Source organism: Dinoponera quadriceps, unplaced genomic scaffold, assembly GCF_001313825.1.
Source record: "Dinoponera quadriceps isolate SergipeBrazil2010 unplaced genomic scaffold, ASM131382v1 scaffold1070, whole genome shotgun sequence".
In the NCBI taxonomy this organism is placed as follows: Eukaryota; Metazoa; Arthropoda; class Insecta; order Hymenoptera; family Formicidae; genus Dinoponera; species Dinoponera quadriceps.
This window is the reverse complement of record NW_014555341.1, coordinates 236072-258024: the sequence shown is the minus strand read 5'-3', so window position 1 is coordinate 258024 and position 21953 is coordinate 236072. Positions and strand designations below refer to the sequence as shown.

Here is a 21953-nt window from a genome sequence, read left to right as displayed (position 1 = left end):
ATATACATTGACGATGTTGTATCTATGTCGTGAAATAAACTATATCTTCTAAATGTGTGTTACGTCAGTCGAACTTGTCTCTTACAGAATGGAAATAGCACGAGTTCCGATTGACTTTCTGCTTTTCTGTTAGGTATGAATTCCCCCTCACGCGTAAAAATGTCAATGATGAAGCAGGAATCGTATAAGGGGCGGGGATAGCATACATAATCGAGAATCTAATTTCAAGGTAATTTTATTACGAAAAGAACGAAACTTATACAATTAATATCCAACTATTCGTTCTCAACACAGATGTAATACTACTATATGGCTGAGCAAGAACGGAAGTCTGAGCAAGACAGCAACACCGCGGCGCGCAGCAATGCTCGTCTGTTTTTATCACTGTTCAGTTTGTTGTAAAGCGCATGCGTGATATTTGTCCTTCCACCATGGTCCAAGCCAATACGAATTGATCTGACGCTATATCGAAAACTAACCACTTTGCACATTCACCACCTGTTCGTGTAATACGAGGATTTTCGTCGCGATAATAAGAATATTCACTTTCTCTTATTAATTATCAATTTCGGTTCCTTTAATAGATCTGTTTGCATTTGGTCGTTACACTTGCGTATTAACGATTATTCAATATTTCTCCCACTCTTCCCTACACAGCCAATAACCGTTCATCTTCTACCTTCAGTATTGGATTCAATCCCGCTTATAGGAAAACTGCTGCGTTAGCCGAATAGTAATATTACATATATGCTATAAAACGAAAAGTATATCAAGAAATAATTACCCGTCCACGGTACGTTCGCTCACGAGTCAGCCCACCGCCAAACAACTGCACGAGAACAAGCTTTCTCTCTCCCTTTCTGACGCGATCTCGTCGCCGGGAAATGGATCGCCCCGGATTGGGCGTCGGATATCGAATACTCGTGCTGCCCAATCAAGACGTTCCCGTGACTTGCGCGCGGGGACTTTCCTGCCGCGCCAACTGGTTCGCGGCATCGGTCGCTCCGACAGTTGGCGGCCTTGAATTCGAGACGGTGTCGTTTTGAAAGAGACGTGCGTTGCGATGTGACCGCTCCAATCGTTGTAAACGCATGAAGTGATTCCCGAGAGATACGCTATTACTGATTATCGAGTGCTGACGAGGAACGAGGCCGTGTTAAACCGGCGGACCCGGCCGGCAGCATGTTCCACACAAAGAAGGACGTCGATCGGCATGTGCAGCAGGTCTTCAGCAAACTGTGGAACCAGAACGAGGTGAGGTTACTTCGCACACCACGAGACATTCCCTAACGTACGTTTCGTCGAAGCCGCGTGCGCCACCGTGCTCAACCGGTGCTTCCAGTGTTTTTACGGGACAACCGTTACGGCGACGATACCGGTGACGAACGACGAGCCACCGTCGGTGTCCGGCATGTCGAACGGTGTAGTTCCTACCGCCCGATATGTTCGAGACCTTGAATTATCACGCTAGACGGGGTCTCACACATGAGCGTAACGTACGATGATGGCGAATTTTCGCGGGAAACCCTCCTTGAGATATCGACGTTCGCGCGACGTCTGACCCGACATAACTTTGCTCACCGTTGCTACCAAGCTGGAGATTTTTATTCCTTAAATATTTTTTTAATGTAAAGAAAAAATATCCTCTATGTCAACATTCTCTTGCAAAGATACAAAGATTAAGGAAAATATAATTTGTATAGCTAGCTTGGGTATGGATGTTTTTTTTAATTCTTTCTCATTCTTTCCTTTTTTTCTCTTTTATAGAAAAACCTTCGTTCCTACAATGTTGCCAAACTGTATTATCAAGTAGGTGATTATGAGTCTGCAAAGAGATACGTGTCTAGCTACTTAGAGGTACGAGATAATTCTGCTAGCGCACACAAGTTACTGGGTCAGGCATACGAGGCTCTAGGTCAAAAGGAAGCAGCTTTGAACGAGTATAAAACATCTCTTGAACTTGAAGCACGGCAGGATGATCTTGTTTTGAAAGGTAAGCAAGTGGCCTCTTCTATTTCTATTCATTTTATTACTTCTTAAATACATCTTTGACTGCCTGACTTTTCTTTTTCAGTGTGCGATTTACTGACTGACACAGATGTAGGAATGGATGCCAATAAAATCAAGTATTGGATAGAACGGGCCGACAAACATTTCCCGCATCATCCGGTGGTTTTTAAGTTGAAGGAAAAGTTATTGACTGTGGACAGGCCGAACGGCCACAATGAAGATCTCGAGGCGCTCATCATATGTAAGTAAATACAGTTATTCGAATCTCGCTAATAATGCGTGGGAAGATTGAGGATTAATATGTGAAATTATATTATTCCAGCGGAATTGAATGCAAGACCGAATGATGTCCAGCTCCGTGTCAAATTGCTGAAGCATTACATGTCAAAGCACAGATATGAAAACGCTTACGAACACGCCGCCAGTGTGGAAGCCACTCATAGCTACAGGAACAGCATCGTGTGGTATCAAACGCTATGCGAGTTACTGACAAAGTGTAAAGAAAGCATATATTCCGATTGGTCTTTCTGGGTACTCCTCATTTCTTCCTTGGAAAGATACGCAGCACTGTCTCTGAAGGAGCAGGGCAACGAAATCAAGAAGAACGTTCCAGAAGCAACTCAAGCAGTATTTAAGTGCGTATCGTGAATCTCGCATGTCTCTAAGTTATCAAGTTCGGAAATTGTTACGATAATAATAACGTGATCGATGTTCTGTAAAATGTGGTATCAATGAAATATACCTCGTGAATCTTGAGAATTAAATATATCGTGATTTTTTCCAATATACGTAACGATTACATCTGTGTGAAATTTTGACAAGTCAAGATTCATGTTTCAGCTTTGACCAGAACCTGTACGAGTTGAAGGTAAAGAATTTCTCCAAGCATCATGTCTTCGCAGAGCACATGCTCACACATATGTGGGGTCAATTGCACTTGCATTTGGCATGCTTGTTGCTACGCAAAACGAAACGGGAACAGGGCAGCTGGAGTGAAGCGGGCAGACTGTGCGCACCTCTGTTGTTAACCGCGCTACAAGTGACTCCTATAGACCCCACTGCTACGTGGACTGTGCACATAAAGGATCCATCTAAGAACCTAATCAATTTATGGCACACAGAGGGCTCGTATCGATGCAGTCAAGCCGGTATGTGAAATATTATGAAATATTGCGAAATATTGTGAAATATGAAATGTACGCGCCACGTCACCGAATGCTCGTGCAATAAGTCGATGCGTCACCACTGCTAATATTAATTTTGTCCATAGGCCACGTTCTTCAAGATTACGCTAAAGATAATACAAAAAAACTAATGGACAAGATCGATAAATTTTGCACTGGGAAGTGGAGAGAACGTGTTTACCAGGTGAGTGACTGATTAAATTATCACGTACATATATGTGATAACATGTTAAATAATTTTATCGTTTCTTTCAGAGAATTTTTGTAAGCAGGATACACCTCGATCACATACGGAAATCATATTTTTGCTATCATTCAGTACCTCACTCGCCTTTGCGCCTCTGCTCGCAAAATGAGCTAAAACATTACGACGAAGGTACCTTATAATCTTATTTTTTATATTTTCTTATAATTAGGGTTGGGCATTTACGCATTTATAATAGTCTATGTCTATACGTAGATAATGTAAATTATGTACGTCGTCTTTGTAGACGATAAGTAATCTATGAACAGTTATGGAATCGCTCGTCTTCTTACAGTTCATAAATCTTATTTTTATATTTTGTTTTTGTTAAATATTCATAAGTAAATTTTAGTAACATTCGTTATATCAACAGCATGTATACCTTTTATATCGCTATACAGATATCTTAAAAACGTATAAAGTGAATTTTATACATAACTTTACCCGATCTAACTTACTAAAACTCGATGAAATTATTTGGTTCAAACGTAACGACGCCACTTTGGTATTTTACGATGCCATGATAAATTAAAAATGAATTGAGCGAGCTTAATTTCACACTGATAAAAAAGAAGAGTAAGTGTTATACCTATTGCAATCACAAACTAATGAAACACTGCTTTTTCCCATTCAAAAGCCCACGGCTGAATTTAAACGATCAGGTTTCTGTGTTACTTGCATGTATCGACTTTCCAAGTTTTAATATGAAATATCTTCATAATCAACATCAAAATCGGATACGCGAACTATTTTATAATTTACACTGATAACTTATTCTTTACTTTTGCACTGTGCTTTGTAATTTATAATATTTGACATGGCTTGCATTATCCGCATGAAAAAAGTGTAAATTTCACGCAAGCAACACGCGAATTATCCGTGTAGACGTAATCCTCGCGATCCACACGGCACAAGCCTGGATATGACAATCAGGTGCGACGTTTTACGTTCATATTTACAGTTGCCGAACGAGTGTGGCCGGCTTCGTTGCATCATCAAGTCTGGCTCGGCATACAGAGTCGTTCGCACCACTCGCCGAGCAAGGACGGCAGCCCGCAGCCGCACCGGCACTCCCACGTGTTCTCGGACCTGCAGTTCTCGGCGTACAACGTGAGTCAGGCCGCGCCGGACAGCCTGTGCCAGCTCGACGTCGACGCGTTCCTCAACGCGGCGATACTCTGTTCGTCGGCGATCGTGGAGGAGCAGCAGCTGAGCAGTTTCCTCAGTCCCGACCGGTTGCCGACTTTGCCGGCCGACCTGACGTCGACTTTCTGCACGTGTAACCAGGAGAAGTGGTGGTCCGCCGCTTACAGGATGTACTCCAAGCAGAAAGACATCGAGGGCGACATCGGGCAGCTGAGACACGAGTTGCAGCAGGGTCTCGAGGTCGTCCGCTGCATCGGCAATCACGGCCTGCATCCGGTGCTGCTGGTCCACCTGGCGCGCATATTCCAGTACCGCACGAAGGTGCTGAAGGAGAAGGACAAGGAGCACGGCGATATCTCGGCGTTGGAGGCGCGCGCCGAGCTCTACTGGAGCACCGCTGTGCCCCTGCTCGAGCGTCTGCAGAACAACCAGACGATACGCATGTCGGCGTCGAGGCTGTTCAACTACCAGGGCAAGGATATGAACAACATCGAGCTGACCAACGCTCTCGAGGAGGGCAAGCTGCTGCTGGCCCAGAAGTTCGTGCGCGACAAGCAGTACGAGCAGGCGATCGACGCGCTGCAGGCGCTCAAATGCCCGGACGCGTCGTTCCAGCAGGCGCAGATCTACAAGCTGTTCGCGGACGAGATCGTCAACTCTATGCCGCGCGAGAGCCTCACCTCGGAGATGCGCTCCCAGCACATCATAATGCTCTCGAAAGCGAGGAACTGCTACTACCTCACTCTCGACCGGCTGCGCAGCCCCGGCATGAACCCGAAGCACCCGTTGAACTCGGAACTGGGCACTCACATCGCCGACATCGAGAACGAGCTGAAGAGGATCGACCCGGACCTGGGCAGGAGCGACTTGAGTAGGAACGACTGCGACGGTATGTCCGACGAGAGTTACTCGCCCGCTCACAGCGCCGTAGATCAGACGGTCGCCAATACGACCCTGCCGAACCTGACCGGACACAACATCCTGAGCACGCCCCAGAGGAACACCCAACGCGCGCCCAAGCAGAGCAGCACGCCCTGCCGGCCGCTCCACCACGATATCTTGGATCTGTCGCGTAATCGCACCGAGGCGCGCCCGAGCCCGGAGCGCCTCGACGCGCAGATACGTCAGATCATGCACTCGAGGGACAACGTGGTGCAGGAATTGGTCGAGCAGATGAAGGGCATGACCGATCACATGAAGACGCTGACGGAGAAGATGGAGGGCCTGATGAAAGAGATGGTGGAGTTGCGCAAAGACAATCAGAAACAATACCAGCAGCAGCAGCAGCACCAACGTGTACAGCAGCAGGTGAACATGAACGCCAATGTCGAGGACGACTTCTACGTCCTCGACAACGACGAGTACGCCGACTTGAACTACGCGAATCAGTCCGGCCAAGCGGCGTCCGCGATCTCCGGCAACATGTTCACGCCGCCGCACCGCCATCCCTATTCATCCCTAATGTACCCCTCCGCGACCACGTTCCAAGGTTACTACCAGGGCGGGCTGCCCGGGTTCAGCGACCCGAACGCCCAGGCGATACAGTCCCTGTACCCGCACATGTACTCGATGCCGATATATCCGAACCGGTCGGCGAAGGTGCCGGATAATCTGCTCCAACAGGGCTACTTCGCGTCCCGACTGTCCGATATCATGTCGATACCGGCGACGAATCCGCCGCCTACGCTGCAGATGCCATTGCAGAAGGTTGTCGAGCCGCCGCCGGTGAAGCCTCCCAGCGAGCCGAGCACGGCGACGACCGTCATCAAGGACGCGCCGGTTAACAAGGCGCCGCCCGTCAACGTGGTGATCACGACGTCCGACACGCTGCCGACCACGGTGCCGCTCGTGCAGCCGACCTTGAGCGTCACCATACCGCCGCAGTATCGACTGGGTGGCATCGTCAGCACGACGATCACGACGACGACGGAGTCGTCGTCCTCCTCCAACGCGCCTCACTGCTACCAGATCTCCATGCCGTCTCAGGCCACTATACCGACCACCGTCAATCTGCCGCCCCTGCTGCCCACGCTCACCACCACGCCGGCTGGTATGCAGACCATGCAGACCGCGGACTCGCACCGCAGCGGATTGGCCGACAAGAGCGGGATCTACGAGCCGGTCGAGTCGCCGAACACCTCGACGGAAGTGGAGCACGACCCGATACCCGACTTCGTGCCGGTCATACCGCTGCCGGCTGAGGTGAAGGTGACCACTGGCGAGGAGGACGAGGCCACGCTGTACTGCGGCCGCGCCAAACTCTTCCGCTTCGTCGACAAGGAGTGGAAGGAGCGCGGGGTCGGCTACGTGAAGCTGCTGCGGAACATCGAGGGCAAGGTGCGCCTGCTGATGCGCCGCGACCAGGTGCTGAAGATCTGCGCGAACCACATGCTGCGCCCGGACATGGAGCTGACCGGCATGGCGAACAACAACAAGGCCTGGTGCTGGGTGGCGAACGATTTCGCCGACGAGGAGGTGAAGCTGGAGAAGCTCTGCATCAAGTTCAAGACCGCGGAGGAAGCGTTGGCGTTCAAGGAAGCCTTCGACAAGGCCAGGCTCGGCCTGGCCGCGGCGAGCCTCCCCGTGTCTTCCGGCGAGAAGGACGCGCAGAAGCCGCAGGCTAAGATCAGTCTGACCGCCGAAGCCGCTCCGGACAAGCCGAAGAGTGGCACGACCACTCTGGGAGGATTCTCCTTCACCTCGAAGCCCATCATCCAGGAGGTCGGCGACACGACGGGCGAGTCGAAGAAGCCCGATGAGGCGCCGAAGGTCAGCCCGTTCACCGGGTTCTACTTCACCAAGCCCACGACCACCGGCGCCGTTACCAGCGCCTCGACACCCTCCACCGGCTTCGTGTTCGCCACGACCGCGACTCCGGTCACGACCACGCCGTCCGACGTGACAGGCTCGGGCGCTGCGCCCGGCGCGTCGCCGATATTCACCGTCCACTCGGCCAACTTTGACCAGAACCCCAGCCTCAACACGCTGCTAAGGAGACCCCGCATGCCGGCGCCCGGTGTCGCGAAGGTGGGCTCCCACCACGAGAGGGAAGTACGGCCGCAGGCCGAGAGCGAGCAGAAGCTGTTCGACGGCCAGGCGAGCCTCCAGTGTCAGAACAGCGACACCAAGCAGTGGGAGAACAAGGGCACCGGCTCGATGAAGTTACTATTGGACGTGAAGTCCGGCAAGCTTCGCTTGCTGATGACGGACGAGAGTAACTCCAGGGTGATCTACGGCTACGGTATCCCGCGGGACACGTCCTTCACCTTCAAGACCGGCGCCACCGTCGTCAACTGGACCGCCCCGACGGACACGAAGAAGGAGCGCGCCAAGATCCTGCTGTTCCACGCTGCGACCTTCAGCTCGACGGAGTTGGCCGCGCAGTTCTACGACCTCGTGTCCGGCTGCCAGCAGAAGCTGCAGAAGGGCTGCGGTCCGAGCGAGGTGGCGAAAGAAATCGAGAAGAAGACGTCGAGCGAGGGCCAAAACCATTCCGCGGACAAGTCGCAGCTCCCGTTGTCGGAGCTGTTCAAGCCTCCGAGCGGCTCTTGGGAGTGCAACGGCTGTTACACCCGGAACAACGCCAGCAGCGTCAAGTGCGCGGCCTGCGAAGCCCCGTCGCCCTCGGCCGCGGGCAATAAGACTTCCGGCTTCAGCGCGGCTGCGAACAGTCAGCCCGCCAAACCGCCTTTATCCGAGTTATTCAAGCCGCCGGCGGGCTCTTGGAGCTGCCCAGGCTGTTACATTGTCAATTCCGGCGCGAACATCTACTGCGTCGCCTGCGACCAGCCCAAGGACCCGTCGCAGCCGCCCAAGCCGCAGCAGAACGTCTTCCGGCTGGGCGGTTCTGTCGCGACCACCGCCGCCCCGATGACCACGTTCACCTTCGGCATACCGAAAGACGCCGCCAAGGAGACGACCGGCCCCACCACCACCACTATGATCACCACCACCACCACCACCACCGGCTTCACCTTCCGTATGCCGAAGCCGGAGGACAAAGATGCGAACGAGAGCGTGAAGATCATCCCGGCGAGCCCGCCGCAAGCCAAAGCCGAGGAGACGGCCGGCAGCTTCGTGTTCGGCGGAGTACCGGCGATAGCCGGCACCACCCTGAACTCGACCCCCGACTCTTCACCGTTCACCTTCGGCACGCCCACCAAGTCCTACGGCTTCAACTTCACGGCGCGAGCATCCTCGAAGTCGCCCGGCAGCGCCGGCGGCGAGAACAGCGAGGACGAGGTGGTGGAGAGCGACGACATCCACTTCTCACCGATCATCCCGTTGCCGGATAAGATCGAGGTGAAGACCGGCGAGGAGAACGAGGCGGTGATTTACAGCCACCGGGCGAAGCTCTTCAGGTTCGACAGCAGCGTGAAGGAGTGGAAGGAGCGCGGACTGGGCGACATCAAATTGCTGCGGCACAAGGAGACCGGCAAGTTGCGGCTCATCATGCGGCGGGACCACGTGCTGAAGCTCTGCCTGAACCATCTGCTGTCCGCCGACCTGGAGTTCACGGCCAAGGACGAGAAGACCTGGTTGTGGAACGCCGCGGACTACAGCGAGGGTGAGATCGAGTACATGCAGTTCGCCTGTCGCTTCAAGACGTCCGAGATCGCGGAGGGTTTCAAGAGGGCGATCGACGACGCGAAGAAGGGCGCGAAGCCGGCCGCCGGCGGCGCTGAGAAGCTGGACAAGTCGATGACGAAGGCGGTCGGCTCGCCGACGCGAGAGATCGAGATTCTTTATGAGGCGAAGGTCACACCGGAGGAGAAGGCGGCCGCTCTGAAGCTCCAGCTGCCGGAGAACTTCTACGCCTACAAACTGAAGGAAGACTGCCCGGGCTGCAGAGGCTGCAGAAAGCCGAGCATAGTCCTGTTCCCGGACGCCGCTTCGACGCAGTCGGACAAGCGGAGGACGGCAGAGGAGAAGAAGCCGGCGAACACCGTTGTGGGCTTGAAAGCCGGCCCGGGCGTGATAATAACTTCTTCATCGTCCTCGTCGGCCGAGGCAAAGGGTAACGAGGCCGCCGGCCAAGCGACCATCCAGTCCACCGTAAAGAACGGCTTCTCCTTCGCCATGTCGTCCGCCGCGACGCTCAAGACGACGTCGACCCCGACGTTCGCCACGTCGAGCGTCTTCGACGGCTCCGCAATGAGCTTCGGTACTGCCGATTTGAAGCTGTTCAACGACAAGAGGTCCACCACCTTCTCGTTCGGTATGAACCCTCAGTTCGGCGCCAACGAGACCGCAGCGGAGAAGACAACGAGCGCGCCGGCGGACAAGCAAAACGTCCCGCTGCTGGAGAACATGAAGATCTGCGGCCCGACGAGCAGCACCCCGAGCACGCAGACCGGCACGTCTCCCGTCGTGACCACCGGCCAGACGATATTTAGCCAGAGCACGGGGACCACGACGGGATCCATCTTCAAGGCGCCCGTATTCACCTTTGACAGCGGCAAGAACATGTTCGGCGGCACCGACAAGTTCAGCAACGCGAAAACGCCCCTCTTCGGTACAGGCGGTGACGGCAACTCCTTGTCGTTCGCCAACACTTTCAACACTTTGAAGACGAGCACGGCCGCCAGCACGACCAGCTCCGTCCCGAAGACATCGGCCGGCGTCACCAGCACCTTCGCCACCACTGGCTCGTCGTTGTTTGGCTTGCCGCCCATGCAGCCGAGTTCCAAGGCCAGCGACGTCACAGTCGCCGCCACCACCATCACCACCACCACCACCGTCGCCGCCACCATCATGCCCGTCACCACGTCGGCGGTCGCATTCGCCATGTCTAATCAGCCGAACAACACGATATTCAGCGCCAGCTCGATCACGCCCTTCTCGAAGATGGCGTTCGGCAACAGTTCGACTCCTCTGTTCGATAGCGCCCCTACGGTGACGGCGACGCCGGCCGCGAATGTCTTCGAGGCGAAACCCTCGGACAGCGGCCAGAAGGAAGAGGACATCAACAGCTTCTTACCGTCGAACAACATGACGTTCACGGCACTAGCCGCCAACGTGGCGCAGACGCAAGCCTTCAAGAAAGGTGTGTCGCGAGATTCTAATATTAACTTTATCTCTTGATTAACTTAGCTTGGGTTTGGATAACTTTTAACTTGATTAAAGGTAAAAATGAACTTATATCCAACCCTGAAAATAATGGTGTGTACACTCCCAGTGGAGAGAACAAATTCCACTCTGACTGGAAGACTATCGGGTTGTGTTATTCGCTGTTAAAGGGCAATATTGATTTATTTTATCTTAAGTTCGTCCTATCTCATATCGAATCTAATCTCATCTGTTCACCTGCAATTATTTTCGCCTCATCATTGTACACCAAGAGGTTTCCCCGTAAATAAAGATTACTATTGTTATTATTACCAGATATGCCGCTTACACTTACTCGACGCTTACTTTTCAGATCCGAACTTCTCGTTCGCTGGCGCGGGATCGTCGGTGTTCGGCTCGAAGTCCGCCGAATCGCTGAGTAGCCCGAGATCGGCTCAAGACAGCTCGAGATCGACGCGCGAGGATTCCATGCGTAAAGACGACAACGAGGAGGACGAAGGCGGCGAAGACAATGAGCAGGAGCACGATCCTTACTTCGAGCCCATCGTCCCGTTGCCGGACACCATCGAAGTGAAGACCGGCGAAGAAGACGAGGAGAAAGGTACCCTTTGGATACCTTTGGTGGATATCCTTTTAGCAGCCTTTAGGGACCTTCAGATACATCATTCCTTTCTTCACTTGTCACTTTAGACAGGCACTTGTTAACTTTGCGCGGACAGAAGAATTCACTGTCGATGATGCATTTAACGAGAATGAACGTGTTGTTATTCGGATGTGAATTGATCCCACCGAATCATGCAACTCGCGGTGACAAAGGCGCGCGCAGAACTCGTGGCTCACGTCAGCGTAATCGCTCGCGTTCTTCGCAGTGTTCTGCCAAAGGGCCAAGCTGTACAGATACGACAGCGCGACGAAGGAATGGAAGGAGAGAGGCATCGGCGAGATGAAGGTCCTGCACCACCCCGGATACGGCAGCTATCGTCTGCTGATGCGCCGGGAACAGGTGTATAAGATCGTGTGCAACTTCTTGATCACGCCGGACGTGACGTTCCGGCCGCTCTCGTTGTCGCAGCAGGCCTGGATGTGGGCTGGGATGAACCACGCCCAGGAGGAATCGTCCATCGAGCAGTTGGCGGTGAAATTCAAGTCGCCCGAATTGGCCAAGCAGTTCAAGGAACTCATCGATAAGATCCAGCAGGAGTTGCGCGAGAAGGAGGAGGCGCAAGGTGAGGTTTCCGCCCGCTGAGTATCACGCGGATGTTGTGCGATTATTTTATCTCGCTACGTGTATCTCATGTGGTCGCAATAAAACGTGTTGCTTACAGGTGACAGGTGTGTCAATGAGGAGGTGGGAGATGATGAACCCGACCGGGATGTGGACGAGGAGGAGGAAGAGGAGGACGATGAGGAGGAAGACGAAGACGATGAGGAAGAAGAGGACGAGGACGATCAGGAGATGGTGCTTATAATAGAGAAACGCGCCACCGTGTTCGCCAGGTGGCCCAATGAGACCAAGTGGGAGATTGTAGGCCTAGGAAACTTGGCAATCCATTATGATTCCGAGATCTACGCGGAGAGGATCGTGCTCAAGCTCGACGACTCGCAAGAGTACGCGAGCAACACCATCATCAGTATGGAAACAGTGATGCAGGTAATTATTTAAACGCAATTATTTGCATGTAAGAGATGCTCTCGTAAGTTATAAATTCGAATAAATTTATATATATTTATATATATTTATATATATATTTTTTTTTCTTTCTAATTTTAATGTAAGCTCTCTTGTATTCTCGTAAATTCTAAGTTAATGTTTTATTAATCGAGAACGTGTAACAATGCTAAAATTGCACATTTATATTGTAATCTTATATATTAATGTAGAATGATGTACATCTAATATTGTGTTACTCGTATGTCTGTTGCACAGGTGGAGGGCAAGGAATGTATCTGGAGTGGAATCGATTATGCCCTAGTCCCGCCGGTAAGGAGAGTACTGAGAGCGGTCTTATCATCGATGCAAGCCGCGCAAGAGATGCAGAAGTTTTTCGAGGAGGTAAATAAAAGCCAGCCGAGACATTCGCGCGTGTATATACTCACACAAATACACTAACATATGTTAATGTGAAAAATATCAATGTAATTCATAATGGTATGCTTTTCTTTACAGGGATTGGTGAGCGCGAAACAAGCGGGTGTCGTCGAATATCACGAGTGATGCTTAGAGTAATGCTTAAGAATTGACTGTTACTACACCATTCATTAGCGTCCTATTTTAATTATAAATGTAAACGGATTGTTCTTTTGGCCGCTTCACTCGAATGTAAGGAGAGACTGTACTCATTGTTAGATCTTTATTGTCTTATGTATACATAGTTTTTTTTTATTTTTAAGTGGATTTATAAGATGCGAGTTAGAAGAGTGAGTACAACAGAATTGTCTTTATATTCGCGTATAGACAAGCACGAATTTCCGTAGTGGATAATTTATTTGTGCTGTGTAAGACGAAGCGTTAACTATTTATAACAATAGGACGGTAAAAGAATAATAGAAAATCAAACGCCACGACTTTTACTTCATTCATTCTTTATATAAGTATACGTCTTTGGAAAAGGGAGGTCTTTGGAGAAGAAAAGAAACTAACATGTGCCAACTGTGGAAACGCTTTCTACTTCGCATTGAAAACATTATCTCGTAACTGTAATTGATAACTGTTAAAGTAGTCGATAATTATCTCAGAATTATATTTTCAAATGGACATATTGATGCATTATCATCTGTGAGAAACACGTGTTATATATATAGACATATATGTTTGCAATGTGACTCTTGATATATTAGCACAAATACATATTGATGACTTTTTCCACATTGTAATTTCAGTGTAATCTTAAGCTTCACAAGACGTCGGTCGGGATTATAAAGTTCTGAAATTACTGCAGCAAATAATAATTATTGTAAATATTAAGTGATGCGATCTTATTTATGGTTAAAGCAAGTATCAAATTGTTACACCGAAATAGAGAAATAGAAATATTCGAATACGAAGAAAGCATAGTCACTAAATAATAAATAATAAATTGACATCGTGCGTAACGTTAATAATTCATTAGCAAATTTTCAATTACGTAAATTTTTTCTAAGAGAAAGGTAAGTGGTGTCACCAGGGGATTAGTTTATCGTTCAAAATACACTTATTCGTTTGTATTCAAAAACGATATACAGTTATTGGAACATTAGTGACTTAATTACACTGCGTGTTTTATATGTAATCTGATTATTCAACTCTGTTACGATAAATATTTAAAGTAAGATAAACTTGTGTGCTTAGATTTAAAGTGATGAAAATGCTAAGAATTGCGGCAATTCCAACCTACGCCCAACACGGTGTATTGTAAAATATATATGATATATCCGAAAATATTAATGATCTCAAGATTACCTAGACCTTGTAAAATTATCGAATATAATAGACGTGAGTAATAAGACGTGAAATATTGCTCATTGAACCATCGCGAAATTTCTCATATTATTATCTTGGTTGCGTTCGAGGAGCGCATTTATCAGCGTTATCAGCGCTGTTGCGTTATCCTACTTTTATCAGACTTAAAACAAGTGACGTGTTCTTTGCAGTTGCACTGCTGAACAGGTGCGATAAATTACTTATTTCGCTTCTGTTTTCCTGGAAAAAAAGATCATATATGAAATTTACTCATATATTACATATATATATAATCATGTATGTCCACAGCGAAAAAATATTGTTTACAAATTATATGCAAATATAACCGAAATAAATACTTGTGGCTACTTGTGCTTCTCTGATAGCACATAATATCGACATTTAATTAAATTTATTTAATTAAATTTAATTGACATCTTTCTCGTATGGACATATACGACCATATATGTAACGTACACATATACAGACAAAATTCATGTACGATTTTATATAATTATATATAAGAATTTTTTCCGGGTTAGTAGTGCAACTGTAAAAATAGACCAAAGAATAGAATGATATAATAGGACTGATAGAATGATCCCCTTACATAATATACACTTAAATATTTACATTGGCTTTAATGTGCGATAAAAGGCACGATAACATGTACAGAAAGGTAAAAAAGTTTTGTGCCCCTCCATGGGCACGAAATTGTTTTGCCCTCCATGGGCTTCCATGCCCCTCCTTAACATCCTCCGTAATAAGTAATGGCGACGTCAGTGCGCTTCAGTTGATACGAAGCTGACTTTGATCCTAGTCGAATGATCGCATCGTCAGTTTGCAGTCGATTGTTGAGCAAAGTATCCGAACGTGATTCGTCACGATGTCTGCCCTAACGAAAGGTAAACTGTGCAAATCGCACAAAATTCTATTTTCTTCGTATCTACTCGATTGAAAACTTTTATTTTCCAACGTGGATCGTACAATATTCTCGAATTTCACTTACGATCGTTATTCATAAAGGAATCATGAGCATTTATAGAAGCAATTGCACCGTTATTTTTAGATGAACTTGTGTCTGTACTTTCTTTTTGCGTTGAAGAAAAAGCAAGTGTATATTTAAGCGTGACATTTAATATATTTAAATGTATATTTAAATATATATTTAATGTGACCTTTCGAGGGAAAAGAGTAAAAAGTTCAATTGAAAGATGATTAATATGGGTTGATGCTAAATTGTTATAAAGAATGTATGTGTGAAACGATGCGGAAGTGTAAGTCATACCATTAAGAGATTAAAGCGTGTTTATCACTTTTCGTTTCTGTACACTCTCTTTATATTGAATGAATCGCGAGCGTATTGCAATTTTGACGAAATAATGGAAGAAAGGAAAGATGCAAAAAGTGCAGAACGTAATAAATAAGAGTTGCGCATAAATTAATATTAAGTAAAACCAGCGACACACGGTGCTCGTTTTCGTGCTGGATTGCTTACTGGATGGAAATACTGCGTTTTGATTGGTATATTGCCATCCATTTTTGGAAATACACCAATCAAAACGCAATATTTCTATCCAACACGGAAACAAACATCGTATGCTGTTGGCTTAAGACCGACACACAATTGATGCTGACACAAAGCAACTCATCTTGCTATCAAGCTATTAAATTAACATTAGCAAGTCCAAGTCCAAAGTCCAAGATCTAAACATAAGACATCTTGCGTGCCAACGTCTTAAAAACGTCCTTGAGTTATTTTTAAGATATTTTATATTTTGATTTTAGACATTGTGCTACGTGGAACGTTACGTTCGTAAAAAATATTTTATGTTATTCTTATGTTGTATCTTTCCAACTATCAAAAATTTAAATACCAAAAATGCGCCGTCTTTCATATTTAAAATACAAAATACGAAGGATATCGAAGAAAAAGTTAATTATGGAAATAACTAATATATGTCTTATACATATCTTTTGCTGTGAGTGGTGAATTTCAAGTTTCTTTTTCACTTTGCTGGCCCATTAGCGTGTATTTCCAACTGAGCAAATGTTGAATATGTAAATATGTTAATAAAAATTCGAATTCAAACATCTTTTATGCCTTTTCAAATGACGTATCAAATGATGTATTGTTTATCATGGGTTTTCTCCGATTCCTATTAAAACGTAACATACCAGTACATAAAATGTAAAGCTCCAGTGTGAAACAACATGATTAGAAATTAAGGTACAAAGGAAAAGAGAGAAAGTTAATTTGATAGTTTGATTTTTAACAACACACAGCTTGTCTAATTGAAATTCCTACCTTTCAGGTATTTACATTATCGCCGCAAAGCGTACTCCGTTTGGTACAATGGGAGGCATATTTGTAAACACAACAGCTACAGATTTGTCAGTAGTTGCATCAAATGCTGCGATCCAAGCAGCAGGAATACGCCCAGAGAAGATTGACAGTGTTGTATTTGGAAATATCATGGCAGTAAGCGTCACACATACAATCGATAATTATAATTCATCAAATTTCAAGTAACACAATAACATTATATCACTGTTGCAAAATTTTCTATTTAACTATATTGGTAATAATGTTACACATAACCTGTATATATTTTATTCCACTGACACTGTTGAATATGAAATTATAACATTGATTTATTGTTACTGTTATTTGATGCTTACCAGATGAGTACCTTTAAAATTCCTACAAGTACATATATGATATACCTTTCTCTAATTTCTCTTTCACAGAACTCATCCTCTGATGGAAGTTTTTTAGCAAGGCATGTTTTATTGAAATCAGGAATCCCAATTGAAAGGCCAGCGTATAGTGTGAACAGGTTGTGTGGTTCTGGCTTTCAATCAATTGTCAATGGAGCTCAGGTTGGTTAAAGAGTCTGTAAAGAAATCAGTGTTATCTGATCCATAAAAAAGTAGAATATAAGCAAAATATTATGCATTGTAATTGGCTCAATCTACATATAATTCGTCAAATTTTGTACGTATCACAAATTTTGTACAACAAAAATTTATAGATAATTCTGAAAAATATGTAGAATGCACAATATGCAGCTACAAAAATGCCAACATATATATTCTTTGTTAGAGTATTTTAACGGGAGATTCAAAGATCGTCTTAACGGGTGGTGCCGAGAACATGAGCCAAGCTCCTTTTATTGTGAGAGGCGTTCGTTATGGGACTATTTTGGGACAGAAGCATGACTTTGAAGATTCACTCTGGGTCGGATTATTCGACAGTTACTGCAATCTACCTATGGGTTTAACTGCGGAGAAACTCGGTGCCAAGTACAACTTGAAGAGGGAAGAAGTTGACCAGTTCGCTTTGAGCAGTCAACAACGCTGGAAAGCCGGTAAATATACAATTTATAATATATAAAAAAATACATAAAAAAGGTGTCATCTGGATATTTAATTAAGTTGACATTTCTCATCAATTAGATCACCTATTTTCCTTCCAACTAAATATTTGATTTGAAACAACAGCTCTCATCTGTTTTTCAGGGCCTGTTAAAAAAGTACATATGTTACAGCCTACGACGAGGGCCGCTTCAAGGAAGAAATAGCGCCCGTGCAAGTGAAATCTAAGAAGAAAGATGTAACTGTCACAATGGACGAGCATCCACGCCCGCAAACGACAATGGAGACTCTCACTAAACTTAAGCCGGTTTTCCAAAAAGATGGGTTGGTCACAGCTGGCTCTGCATCGGTATGTCTTCTTTCAATTTGCAGACGTAAAATAACTAGTTTATGTGAATCTATTTTATCAATTTGTTCAAACTTTCGATCGGAGAAGTAGATTGTGCAATGATATCATACAAATCTTAAATAGTTCAATTTATTCGTCTAAAGAAATTGCTATAAATTCTATCATGTATATAGTTTTACACACATTAATTAACTTTATTCTCTCGCAGGGTATCTGTGACGGAGCGGGCGCTGTCATTTTAGCCAGCGAAGAAGCCGTTAAGGCTGAAGGATTAAAACCACTGGCACGTTTACTGGGATACTCCATTGTCGGCGTGGACCCAAGTATTATGGGAATTGGACCCGCACCGGCGATCAAGAACTTGCTCGGAATAACAGGCAAAACTCTAGACGACGTGGAACTGATTGAGGTAAGATTTCTAACTTGCATCTGTAGAGGAAATATTGTGCCTTGCAAAACTTTTAAGACGGAAATGCGTAAAAAATGGGTAATTCGGAAAACTGGAATTTTTATTTTCTTCTTTCGCACACACGAACATGCATATTACCTCACTTCCGGTAGATCAACGAAGCGTTCGGAGCTCAAACTCTGGCATGCGCGAAGGAACTTAATCTGGATCTGAAAAAATTGAACGTGGACGGCGGAGCTATCGCTCTCGGACATCCGTTAGCCGCTTCCGGAAGTAGAATCACTACTCACTTGGTGCACGAACTTCGGTATGTCTCTCGTAATGCAACAACAATGTGAACGAGTACATAATCTTATCTCCATATCAATACACTTATCTATATCTCGGCTTTTTCTTAAAGGAGACGAAAGGCTGGAAAACTAGGTATTGGCTCGGCTTGCATCGGCGGCGGCCAAGGCATTGCCTTGATGTTGGAGGTGCTATAATTAAGACTTCCAAATAGAATCAAGTGGCAATGTTTGTTATACCAATCAGAATCAATGCGGTGTTTCACGGCATTCGTTCTGCTTATATATAAAATTTTTATTGATTGTTAAAGTAATCTTATCACAGTGACCGATGTTATAAGTGCTATTTACAATGTCGATATCATTTTTGTAATTTTGTAATTTGTTCTCGTTTCACTGTGGGATAAAGTTATACAAGAATGATCAAAATATTTTTTATATATATGAGAGCTACAAATATTTTCACATAAATTTGCATGTTTTTGTTACATATAGCGTTTTAGTACCGAATAAAGTCAAACCATTTGATAATCATGTCTAGGCTCTTTGTTCTTAGGAGTATAAAGGGAACTATATGATCCGTGTAAGGATAGCTAAAGAGATCTGCTGTTAACGGACGGGTTTATTTAGGCGGCTGAACTTTGCAGCACCGTAAAGATCGAGTAGGACGTCCGTAGTATCTGAAACACACGGAAGTTATTAGCTTCGTCGCGCAGGTATTTCGATGTCTCTTCTGAACGTGCGTTCTGAATTATCCATGGTCTGAAGATCGTCAGCTTGATCTTGAGATTTGGATAAGAGATATCGACGATAATATCGAGCGATGGAACGGTAAAAATAGCAGCTGTTGTGCAGCCGCGATTTTTCCGACGAACCTGCACGAAAGTGTCCAATGATAACAACATAATGTTGCCGGCGGTCAGAATGAACGGACGATGAGCCCTCGTCATTATAATCAGCAATCCACGCTTGAATCTTCCCGTCTCCGAGAACCATTTGCTCGAATACGCTGCCGTAGCTATGCGTAAGCTCTGAAAATTGCGCGTATTTATATAGGAAGATTAATTTAATACATGCGGTGCGGCGTCACGCGTATGCGCTCGATTTTCATAACAGACGTCACACGCATTTGTCTCGTCGATTGACCTTCTCGATACGTGTTTTCTTCGTAGTATACACAAACGTATAATGGCTTTATTAATTATATTATTACCTTATCGTAGTCTTGCAATAATTAAAGTAGTTTTTATCAAACGTGTTGCGAAAAATACTACCTCAGAAATATATGCTTGTTTCAATTTATGATACTGAATGGAAAATACTATTAATAAGGCTGTTACGACGGTCTCTCTCTCTCTCTCTCTCTCTCTATATATATATATAATAGAAAAAAAACATATTCCTTCTGCATAATCAAGATATAAACTAAATAACATAATGTCTGAACATAAGACATCTGGTAATAAGACGTCTTGTGTCTCGATTTTATACATTATGCTGTCTGGAAACGTATAGTTTTCCGAATCTAACGCAAGATATATTGTCTTTTGGAGATATTGTACTCACATGGAGATGCAGTTCATTACCGTGCCAACAGAAGATAAATATCTGATATGTCATGCAGCACATGTACGTCAGCATGCCGATCAGCACCGCGGGGATGTACTCCTTCATCTGCGGCACAAGATGCCGGTTACATTCTGAAATGAGCAAGCGTAATCGAGACGAATCGGGCGACTCTTCACCTGCGATACGTTAAAGGCGATCAGACAAATGATCACGCAGTTTGAGAGAAACTGGAGGAAGATCACGGTGCCGAAGATGTCCTGGATTTCCCTCACGAAACTGCGAATCCGCGAAATTAATAATCGCTAGAGGGTCAGACCGGGCGTCGATTCGACTCTTGTTTATTAATAAATCAGCCTATTAATGTCTTACAGCGAATTCGATCGTCCACACTACAGCGGATTAGTGCGCACATTAAAAGCTGTTACGCATAAAGTATCCAAACATAATAACGTAACGTATGTAAAAATGTAATTATTCGTATATATTAAAGGCCCTCTATACATAAAATATACAAATACAATGACATGTGTATAACATAAAAATGTAATTGGAGAGGGCTCCTATTTTTATGAAAAATATACAAGAAAAAGAGATGTTAGAACCTAATTGCAGATATAGGTCGCATGTATTTGAATCAAATACTGTTAACAATATAACGTTGTATAAATCATTAGGAATTACATCTTTGAAAACGTTACATGTTATAAAAATTTTATAATAATATTTAATATTTATTAATGTTATAAATTTAATAATATATTAACATTATAATAATATATGAATAACAATTTATAATATGTGAAATATAAAATAACGCTTTGTTAATGATTGTTTGTTTACTGAGCTGCTTTATGTATAGCAACCTTCAGCTTGCACCAGACCGGCGTGATCAAATTCGCTATTAAATTTCCTTCGAGATATCTTAACTTACTAAAATATCATATCGCCATGCACAATGCTCCACTTGAGTCGCTGATAAGGCGGACACGTTTCTTGTGTAACCTCGCCCTTGAAATTATTCATGCCGCTCTTCTCGTCATCTATTGCGCTGATATTTCGCTCTAAAATTGCCAGTTGGCAGCAAGCGACCGTGATCAGGCCGGTGATCAGCGTGTCCATCGCTACGTTGTGGAAGCACGCGATTATGATCGCGACGCCCTGATGACCGGCGGTGATCTCGAAAGCCGGCGTTCCCGTCACGTTGTACGGGTACCAGCCCTCCATCGGCAGCCGGCGCGAGCGGCCGGCGATCAGGTCGGCGATGGGAGTGAAGCCCCAGCAGAACACCGCCGTCGCGCCGAAACTTTGATAGGCCGCATGGTGGAAGAGACCCTTCCACGTATAGCTCGTCAGGAGGTCCTGGTGCGCCTCGTCTTGCCGATGGAAGGCGTGACTGTTCGCCTTGTCGAGGAGCGCCTGGATCCGTGCTTGGTGACGGAGAAGCACGATCACCTGAGTGTGTGGAGGAATTCCATGGGAAATCAATCGCATGTGAAAAATGTTTATTGTCGTTTGTTTGTGGAACTTTGTGAATTGTAAAAACAATGCGAAGTAAGAAAAAAAACTAAGTGTGCGATGGCCGGGAATCGAACCCGGATCAACTGCTTGGAAGGCAACTATGCTAACCATTACACCACCATCGCACGTTGAGACCTCTCACTTATTTTGTAGTTCATACAGTGCGATACAGCGCACGGAAAATTGCACATGGTCTTATTTCATACGAAGAAACTGGTTTTTGATTGCCAGTGAACCAGGGATGCATCTAGTAGAAAGTTTGCTGTTATATCAACGTGCGATGGTGGTGTAATGGTTAGCATAATTGTCTTCCAAGCAGTTGATCCGGGTTCGATTCCCGGCCATCGCACA

General features: G+C 45.7%; 3 protein-coding genes and 2 non-coding genes across 6 annotated transcripts in view; 3 read left to right on the top strand and 2 right to left on the bottom strand.

The window, feature by feature from the left end:
- Positions 1 to 1026: 1026 nt before the first annotated feature.
- On the top strand, positions 1027 to 14077 carry LOC106743903 (E3 SUMO-protein ligase RanBP2-like). The gene is made up of 13 exons (XM_014618200.1): positions 1027 to 1254; positions 1768 to 1993; positions 2075 to 2251; positions 2333 to 2645; positions 2851 to 3158; positions 3281 to 3378; positions 3450 to 3570; positions 4400 to 10630; positions 11006 to 11254; positions 11523 to 11879; positions 11979 to 12304; positions 12581 to 12706; positions 12821 to 14077. The coding sequence occupies exons 1-13, from the start codon at positions 1183 to 1185 to the stop codon at positions 12866 to 12868; spliced, it is 8652 nt and encodes a 2883-aa protein (XP_014473686.1). The 5' UTR covers positions 1027 to 1182; the 3' UTR covers positions 12869 to 14077.
- Positions 14078 to 14881: 804 nt separating this feature from the next.
- On the top strand, positions 14882 to 19046 carry LOC106743905 (3-ketoacyl-CoA thiolase, mitochondrial). Of its 2 annotated transcripts, none has more exons than XM_014618201.1 (8): positions 14882 to 14997; positions 16408 to 16574; positions 16844 to 16975; positions 17199 to 17463; positions 17644 to 17819; positions 18028 to 18228; positions 18381 to 18535; positions 18629 to 19046. In XM_014618201.1, exons 1-8 carry the CDS (start codon positions 14979 to 14981, stop codon positions 18711 to 18713), a joined length of 1200 nt encoding a protein of 399 aa, XP_014473687.1. In that variant the 5' UTR covers positions 14882 to 14978; the 3' UTR covers positions 18714 to 19046. The 2 variants fall into 2 exon arrangements, with proteins under 2 accessions (XP_014473687.1, XP_014473688.1); XM_014618202.1 differs by lacking the exon at positions 14882 to 14997 and adding an exon at positions 15871 to 16322.
- LOC106743852 (odorant receptor Or1) overlaps positions 18821 to 21953 on the bottom strand; it is a 3981-nt gene continuing 848 nt past the window's right edge. Inside the window, exons 2-5 of the mRNA XM_014618076.1 lie at positions 21039 to 21536; positions 20261 to 20386; positions 20082 to 20189; positions 18821 to 19546 (exon numbers count right to left, since the gene is read on the bottom strand). Of these exons, the coding sequence (XP_014473562.1) occupies positions 19142 to 19546; positions 20082 to 20189; positions 20261 to 20386; positions 21039 to 21536 (1137 nt within the window). The 3' untranslated portion in view covers positions 18821 to 19141. The remainder of the gene's footprint in view (positions 19547 to 20081; positions 20190 to 20260; positions 20387 to 21038; positions 21537 to 21953) is intronic.
- Trnag-ucc lies at positions 21656 to 21727 on the bottom strand. The gene has a single exon. It is a non-coding gene; the product is annotated as a tRNA-Gly (tRNA).
- Trnag-ucc lies at positions 21880 to 21951 on the top strand. The gene has a single exon. It is a non-coding gene; the product is annotated as a tRNA-Gly (tRNA).

Bases quoted from the DNA above. Each gene is read 5' to 3' on its own strand.
- LOC106743905 (XM_014618201.1), top strand. The intron at 16,976-17,198 runs GTTGGTTAAAGA...ATTCTTTGTTAG, and splicing joins CAATTGTCAATGGAGCTCAG to AGTATTTTAACGGGAGATTC. The intron at 18,229-18,380 runs GTAAGATTTCTA...CACTTCCGGTAG, and splicing joins ACGACGTGGAACTGATTGAG to ATCAACGAAGCGTTCGGAGC.
- LOC106743903 (XM_014618200.1), top strand. From the start codon at position 1,183: ATGTTCCACACAAAGAAGGACGTCGATCGGCATGTGCAGCAGGTCTTC. The intron at 1,994-2,074 runs GTAAGCAAGTGG...TTTCTTTTTCAG, and splicing joins GGATGATCTTGTTTTGAAAG to TGTGCGATTTACTGACTGAC. The intron at 3,571-4,399 runs GTACCTTATAAT...TCATATTTACAG, and splicing joins GCTAAAACATTACGACGAAG to TTGCCGAACGAGTGTGGCCG.